The 8,617-nt window shown below is 31.8% G+C and overlaps 1 protein-coding gene across 1 annotated transcript; it reads left to right on the top strand.

Annotated features, from left to right (window-relative positions):
• The first annotated feature begins 6,560 nt into the window (after nucleotides 1–6,560).
• Nucleotides 6,561–8,617, top strand: LOC139872459 (uncharacterized). The gene has a single exon (XM_071860334.1). The coding sequence runs from the start codon at nucleotides 6,891–6,893 to the stop codon at nucleotides 8,397–8,399; it is 1,509 nt and encodes a 502-aa protein (XP_071716435.1). The 5' UTR covers nucleotides 6,561–6,890; the 3' UTR covers nucleotides 8,400–8,617.

Here is an 8,617-nt window from a genome sequence, read left to right as displayed (position 1 = left end):
AATATATTTTTTTTTGTCGACACGTTTTGTTAACTAAAGTTTATACTAATTATATAAAATAACTTTAGTTAATATTAATATTAATGTGTATTATATATAAAACTATATGTAACATAATTATTAATTAAATGATAAGTTATTTTAATCATTATTTATATTTTTAGCTTATAAAAAAAAGAAATAAGATTTTTTTTATAAATTAAATAATGAGCCCATGAATTTTGACTAAATATTTTCAAAAACAAAAACTTATTAAAAACATTTTTAACATGTTTTTATTATTTTATCAAAATTGGCACCTTAATTTTATTAATTTTTTTTTTCTTTTCACCAACCATTTTTACCTATAAATACATGGCTCCTCATTCATATTTTCTTGCCAAAAACAAAAACTTAAGTTGTTCTCTCAAAACATTGAAGAAAATTTGAGGTACTTTCTATTTTTATTATTTTTTTTAATATTGTCGATTATATTTATATTTATTGTATATTCTTTGTAAAATTCAAAATTAATTATTTTTATATGTTATAATTAGTATTATAAGTATTATGATGTATAAAAATAATTTTGATAATTTATGAAATATTATTTATAATTAAATATGAATTATGTAGTGTTTAAACGTAAAAACAATGTAAAATTTGTAATAAATACTTTTAACTAAAAATAAAATATATATAATTTTTTTCTGAGTTTATAAAACTTATATAGATCTGAAAAAATTATAAAAATAATTACTTGGATTGAATTGGTAATTATTATATAATTAAACTCTATTATTATGTAATTAGAAGGTAAATTAAAAATAAATATAAAATATTAAAAAATATTTTTTAAAAATTTTTTATACAGGTTATTAGACTGATAGAAGCTTATAAAAATTATAAAAATAATTTTTTGGGTTTATTTAGTAAATATGTAGAATTAAACTTGTTTTGTGAATAAATTAAGGGTAAAAACAAAAATAAATACAAAAAATATAACAAAAACGTTTTCTTAAAATTTTCTACTAATCTATATGATTAAGTAAGACTAAAAATTATGTATATAATTTTTACATATTTAATTAATTATTTAGATATTTTTAGACAATGTTCGATTAATAAAACACTATTATTTTTGAAGTAATTTAGGTATTTATTTAAAGGTAATTATATTTAATATATATAAGACATACTAAGGTATAATAACTAAATATTAAATAATACTTAGGTTATATTATCACATATATAATTATTAAGTACATTAATAATTCGTTGTGTGTATACACCTAAAGTGAAGGTTAATCAAAGATAATGTACAATTCATGTGAACTTCATCGCTACTCACGGTCGTAAGTGAATGATGTCTAGGTTGCCATTTATGGGTAAGCTTGTGGATGTCGAATGCCATGACTTAGATTCTGGTCAAGAATCCTGGGCCCCCGGTTACATCTGGTCATTCCTGACTTATTTGATAGCAACGAAGTTTGAGTAAAGTTGTACAACGTCTTGCTAAAGATTAACCCGGACTTTCTAAAATTGGAAAATTACTATAAGTGGAAACTTTTCATAAATAGTAACCTTTCGAAAATGGAAATTCTTTAGTGAACCATTACTATCAATATAGTACTATATACTATTGTCTGTTAGGCAATGTCTGATCATACGTGCTATCTCTAGGTTGAGATCTCGGTCACGTCCTTCCGTTCAATTCTTTCGTGGAATACTCTTGTGTGCTACTAAGGTGATTTTCGTAGCCCCACTTTTACTGTTTACTTAACTATTTATAACTTTTGGAGTGAGACACATGCTTATTTTATAACTGTTTTACGCTTAGACACAAGTACTAAATTGTTAACTATGCTGTCATGCTTTGATTCATGCTAAATCCCTACCGTAATATCGTCAATTGCTACATTTAAATGCAAACTTAATTATTGTGAGTAGGCCTATTGAGAGTAACGTCTCTAACCATTCGACCGTTGGTCTTTGGTTACATAATAATAATTCCACGACACTGACAGTACAAGGTGTCATAGGGTAAACTTGTTTAGTAGCGATATTACAAACTGCAGCAACACTTTTAGATTGATATATCTATATTGATCAACTTTAAACTAAATCTTGTGGTCTAAAACTTTGGATATTATTTATAAACCTATGAATTTCACTCAACCTTTTTGGTTGACACTTTAAGCATGTTTTGTCTCAGGTGATGATTGAGCTAGCTGCTACTTGCTACTAGATGATTGATGTATGCTTTGCTGCTTGCATGGAATCCATCATTCATATTTATCATTTTGTTTAGACATTTTTCCATTTACTTACACTCTTATGATGTAAAACTTTGAATAATGCTTCCGCTGTTTATTTAATAAATAAAACGTCTCATTTAGAGTCGTTCTCGTTTGTACAACTGTGATTTGATATAATTAGTCACAAATACCCCAGGCCCTATTTGGGGGTGTGACATCATATGATTACATGCGCTTCGCCTACTCCATCTCCGAAAATCTAGTGTTACACGCGTATTGAAGATGAGAAACCGATATTTTATTCGACCCGATTTCAACTCTCTTATATAGAAAAGGAGAAAGTAGGCCCCTTGCCACACACCTATCTCGAGTGATCTTTTATTGAAAAACCATTGACAATTCAAAAACTGAAGACGAAGTGAGACTCATCAATTTATCGTTGAACCCCATACATAGAAATGGATTACTTTAGCTCCGGTTGGTTATTATTTGGACTAATAACTTTAATATAACTTTAAAGTTTTATAATGATTCAATAAGAATATCGTCCCCTTGTTATATAAGTTTGTGTTTTTTCCGATAAAATTAAATAAATAAAAAATAATAGGAATATCGTCACCCAAACATTTATGCGCATTACATTTGGTCCATGCCATATAGTCCACTTAACGACAATAAGGTTGTGTTTGACCGCCTCATAATTGAATATTGAATGGTTCAGAGGGTTCACGCTGAATGTTGAACCATTCAGGATTCAACACGCTTATTTTTAAAATTTAAATGACATATGGTGATGAATGGTTCAACATTCAGCGCTTAACCATTCAAAATTGAAATATTTTTTAACCATTAAACGCATAAAGTTTATATAATATGCTCTTTAATATATATCAAAAACACATATTAAACAAATTTATTGTGTTTCATTCAAGCAAAAGGGTAATAAAGTAATTTTACATCACTGACATTGTTTTTTTAAGATGACTATTAAACATTTATTTTTCATTCAGAACCAACTTCATTTATAGCAGTTGAATCATTCAGATTATGAATTATTTAACGCTTAGTCATTCAGTTTTATCAAACACACTAAGTAGATATTGTCATTTTTTGTAGGGAGGTGATACTCACACACTTGTTTTTGATTCATACACACCTAATTTACTAATGTATCATTACTTACAATAATATTGGTTCAACTCCCTAGATAAATTAAAGGATATAATTGTAAGTTGACAAAATTGCCAAAATCATCCTTGTGTTTATGTGTTTTTGCTCAAATCATCCCTGTATTCAAAAAACTGCATATTACATCCTTAAATGTTTAAATGTGTCCCAAATTACTCCCTGCTTTTAAAGTGGGCATTAGCCAACAAAAGGGTCAGTAAGTTTCACGCATTATGATTAATGGATTAAAATATACAGATCTTGTATCACCATCACCACTATGATAATTTAAACACATTTACAACCCTTCCATTCAAATTCTAATTCAGATAATATTTAAAACGCCAACCCAAAATCTAATATCGTATGAATTAACTTACCATCTGAAACCTGAGTCAAACGAAGGACAATCAAGAAAATCCAAATTTTGGTCCTTCGATTTTTCGTTCAAAGAATGAGATTTTGATCTCAACTGTTTGGTAGCTTGTTCCTCCAATGCATCAAAATTAATCCCTTGATAGAACTCGTCATCGTCAAATTTATTGACTTGTCATGACTGTTTACGACCACCATAATCAGCATCACCAACGGTGACGGGAGCAGCGGGCGCAACAGCATCATGGTTTAAAAATATTTCTTTCTCTAAGTTACGGATCGGGAGTGACTCGCCATTAGAAAGATTTAACTTTCGTTTCTTTATTTCATTAGATTCATTAGTAGTAGTAGAAAAATGCTTATTTTGATGTAAAAGCTTCCTACGTTGAAAAATTCCAGAAACAAGCTGATTACAATAACTTGATTCTAGATACTAATGTTTATATTACAACATCTTATTAAGGAGACACTTATATGCTACTGTCATTGTGTATGCTACTGTCACTCAATATTTGTGATAATGACACATCTATGAGAGAAATGAGTAGCAACCACAAATTAACCCAATTAAATATATTGACTACATATACATGTTGATTCAGTACTTGCAACTTTAATCAATAAAAACATGCACATAACTCCAGTTAAGACAACATAAATAGCCACACTATTACTAAAAACACTAAATAAGAAACATACAAAATCAAATCCAACCTATACGTGCATCTAATTTTCCAAGCTATAACTATCAAGAGTCAAGACACTTGTTATTATTACAATGTCAACAAAACAGATTCAAAACTATCATGAACCTAATTTTCAAACAAAAACAATCGGCAATCAACTCAAATACAATTTCAAATAGAATAATTTTTTGAATATAGGGATGATTTGGCAGGGAGTAATTTGGGATACATTTAGGGAGTCAATTAATGTTATCTAATTCACTTTGTTTAATAGAAGTTAAGGTAGGGAGTAATTTGGGATACATTTAGGCATTTAAGGATGTATTATGCAGTTTTCTAAATACAAGGATGATTTGAGCAAAAACACACAAATACCGGGACGATTTTGGCAATTTTGTCTTGTAAGTTTTATGGTAAGAACTAAGAAGTGTGTATGGATCAAAAATTGGTGTGTGAGTATCACCTCCCTTTTTTGTAGGTAACAGGCTTTGTTGTATAAAATTCAAAATTCTACAGTATTATGTTCTAACTTTGAGTGTTCGTCAACTTCTAATTACTCGACACTAACAAGTGAAACAATATATCAAATGAAAACATCTAGCAAACACGCCATTTGTAGAGAAAAACTAATTAACCTTTTTTCACCATGTTAGTAGTCTGGTTGTGTTTCGTGTAGATAGGTTGTTTTCGTTCATCTGTTTATTGTGTTTGTTTTTGTTGACCAGGTTATTTTCTGTGTTTGTTTTTTGTGTTTGTTGATTTTTGAATCTATGTATTTATATTATTCGATTTTCGTAAGCAGTAAAACTAATAATTAATTGACGTTTTAGATCTTTGTGCTTTATTTTCTGTAACCAATTTTAAAAATATAACAATAAACTGGTTTGGATTGAGTTATCTCTTTAGATCAACTAGCAAGTTTTTACCAAAACCTTGGCTTGAGTAGTATGAGGTGGGATCCAACTTTGGGTAGTGTCAACTCAGGTTTAATTCTCACTTCAAGCGGGAGTTTCTAACATTTGATAGTACTGCCAACATCAATGCGATTTAAGAAGGTCTCGGGGAGTTTTTTTCCCAACCTTCGATGGTGGTTAACTCCCCTCTTGGTGATGCCGATATCGCATTTCGAGAAATAAACCGGTTTGGTTTGAACTTGATTTGCATGTGTTTATTAGTCAGAAAATAATTTTGAGAATGACAATAATACTTTCATGTGGTATGCAGATGAGTAGATTTAACAGAAATATTTAATGATGGTTAGTGTTGGATATAAACTACATAACTCGTGAAAATCATGAGATCAACCAAGTCAAGAAAAGGTTTAAAACAATCTTGCAATCCGATACAAACATGGTAGACCAACTACATAACTAGAGTGCTCCAAATGGTGAAATACTTCCTCCTCAGATCTAGCTGACACATTAGCGTCATATCAACACTTCTTACTCAAGACGAACTCATGACTAAACACAACTAACAATAACATACTTCCTCAATTAAAAGCTGAGGAAGTCTGGGATTTGAAATGGCAGGCCTGATACGAGTTTGGGTGTTAGAGTGGCTTAGTGTTAGCGTGTCATGAAAGATGGGACAGTTTGATCTAAGCTACTTTTGTGTTCAGGTGTCATAATAGGTTTGTGGCATCTTGGTTATTTCATTTGTATTCGTATTAGGTGTGCTGTTGCATTTGCTTTGTTTGTATGGGTGATGGGTATGCCGTGCCTTGTATTCTCATTTTAATTTGTGTTAATAAAATTTTTCCTTGTAAAAACAAAAAAACAAAATTAAATTGGGACGGCTGGGCGACTCCGAAGCAAGCACAGTTGGGACCACTCTTATATCATTTCATCCGTTGTAATATTTGTGGATTTTTTTAATTTTTTTATTCATGATTTGGCCCGTATCCGTCCAGTTCAACCCAATTCTAGCGCTTTGTTGATACTTCCCAACGTTCTCATGAACCTCTTGAGCCGGTAACCGGTCATTCCACCACATCGTCAACTTGTTATGACTCATCGCATCGTCAACTTGTTATCCCTTCCTTCATTCACACCCCAATTTCAATTTTAATTTTAAATTTTAATTTTAATAATTTCAAACCCTAAAACATTTCCAGACAACACAATTCGAAGTAATTCATAATGAATCACAACGACCATCATCCGTGAATTATTCCAAAAAAGATTCATCAACAATGAAATGTTATAATTATTACATACGATTTCTTTTATTTTTACTTATTTCCTCAAATAACACTAAACACCAAACCCTAATCGGTGCTAATCACACTTCCGCCCGTTTTTGTTCCCGTTAATTTTAAATTCACATACTTTAATTCCACATATTGATTTGATTTTATCTATACATACACCACTGACAACAGATCTAATTGTTTGATTATTGATTCGACTCAATTCAATCCACGATGGATCCGTACATCGGAAAACGAGGTTTCTTCCGAAACGTCGTCGTTCGTTTCCTTCTATTCTCACTTCTTGTAATCGGCGCTAGGTTCGCTTACGTCATCACGATTCGCGGTGAATCATGCAATTTCGGTGACGAATTCTGCTTTTTCTCATCGAATTCGATCGGAAATCAAAAACTTCTTACGGCCGCCGGTGCCGGAAGCTCTTCTTCGGTTACTCTACATCCGGCTGCTTTGTCGTCTCCGGAGTTTCAAAAACGAGTGATGTTTTACATTACTGTGTTTCAGGACCTGATCGTTGACGGAATTTTGTCAACGAAATCTAAAGCTTTGTGCGTTGAAACGCCCACTGGTGACGATGTTTTTGCTTTGAAGGAAATAGGTGTTGATGATGCTATCGGTGTTTATAAGAAAGCGGCGAAGCCGCTTGTGATTAGCGGGTTAGGGTTTCGGCAACCGTTTAAGGATAATACGTTTGATTTTATATTTTCCGGTGCAGGTGGATTGGATAGAACTGAAAAAGCGGCGGCATTCGCTGCGGAAGTAGGTCGGACACTCAAACCCGAAGGGTATTTTGTTGTTCATACTGCTTCTAAAGATACATACAGTTTTAATTCGTTTATTGGTTTATTTAATTGTTGTAAATTTATACACTCGAGGCAGATTGATGGGTTTGATGCTAGTATGCCTGAAATTCAAGAAATTGTAATGAAGAAGGAATATGATATTAGATTTAAGAAGACGGGTCGAATTTTGGGTAGTAAATGCTCTGTTCCTGGATATAAGCTAGATTTAGTTAAGAAAGCTGAGCCTTTGATTGTTAAGGAGCCACTAAAACCATGGATTGAATTGAAGCAAAATATTCTGAATGTGAAGTATTTGCCTTCCATTGTGGATATTAATTTTAAGAATAGGTATGTTTATATTGATGTTGGGTCTCGCAGCTATGGTTCGAGTATAGTTAGTTGGTTTAAGAAACAGTATCCGAAACAAAACAAGACGTTTGACATATATGCTGTAGAAGCGGATAAGCATTTTCATGATCAATATGAGTCTAAGAAAGGTGTTACCTTGTTACCTTATGCTGCGTGGGTCAAGAACGAGACTTTAGTCTTTGAGATCAATCAAACACCGGGTGATGAAAATGTGGAGCAAGGTAGAGGAATGGGTCGAATTCAGCCAGTTGAAATGGGTGGTGGGATTGTGGGATCTGTTGATCAGATACAAGGCTTTGATTTTGCAGAGTGGTTGAAGAATACAGTTACTGAGAAAGATTTTGTGGTGATGAAGATGGATATTGAAGGGACAGAGTTCGATTTGATCCCGAGGTTGATTGAAACCGGGGCTATTTGTTTGGTTGATGAGGTTTTTCTTGAATGTCATTACAATAGGTGGCAGAAATGTTGCCCAGGGGTTAGGAGCCCAAAGTACATGAAGACTTATGGACAGTGCTTGGATTTGTTCAAGTCATTGAGACAACGTGGAGTTCTTGTTCATCAATGGTGGTGACTGGTAAAACCGTATACTAATACTTTGTTTTTTTCCACATAATTGTATACTTGAAATGTTGTATATTTATTTCATATACCCTGCTTGCAATTCCCACATGTTTTTAGAGCATTATGTTCATATATATTTGTGAGTCGAGTAAACAGTTTTCATAATTCAGTTTGATTTATTCCTGAGTTTGATCATGTCAGCTTATGATTATGAATGATTCATTCACA

The sequence above is a fragment of the Rutidosis leptorrhynchoides genome, chromosome 10 (genome assembly GCF_046630445.1).
Source record: "Rutidosis leptorrhynchoides isolate AG116_Rl617_1_P2 chromosome 10, CSIRO_AGI_Rlap_v1, whole genome shotgun sequence".
Taxonomy (NCBI): domain Eukaryota; kingdom Viridiplantae; phylum Streptophyta; class Magnoliopsida; order Asterales; family Asteraceae; genus Rutidosis; species Rutidosis leptorrhynchoides.
Note: the sequence above shows the minus strand (reverse complement) of the source record. Positions and strands in the feature narration are given on the sequence as shown.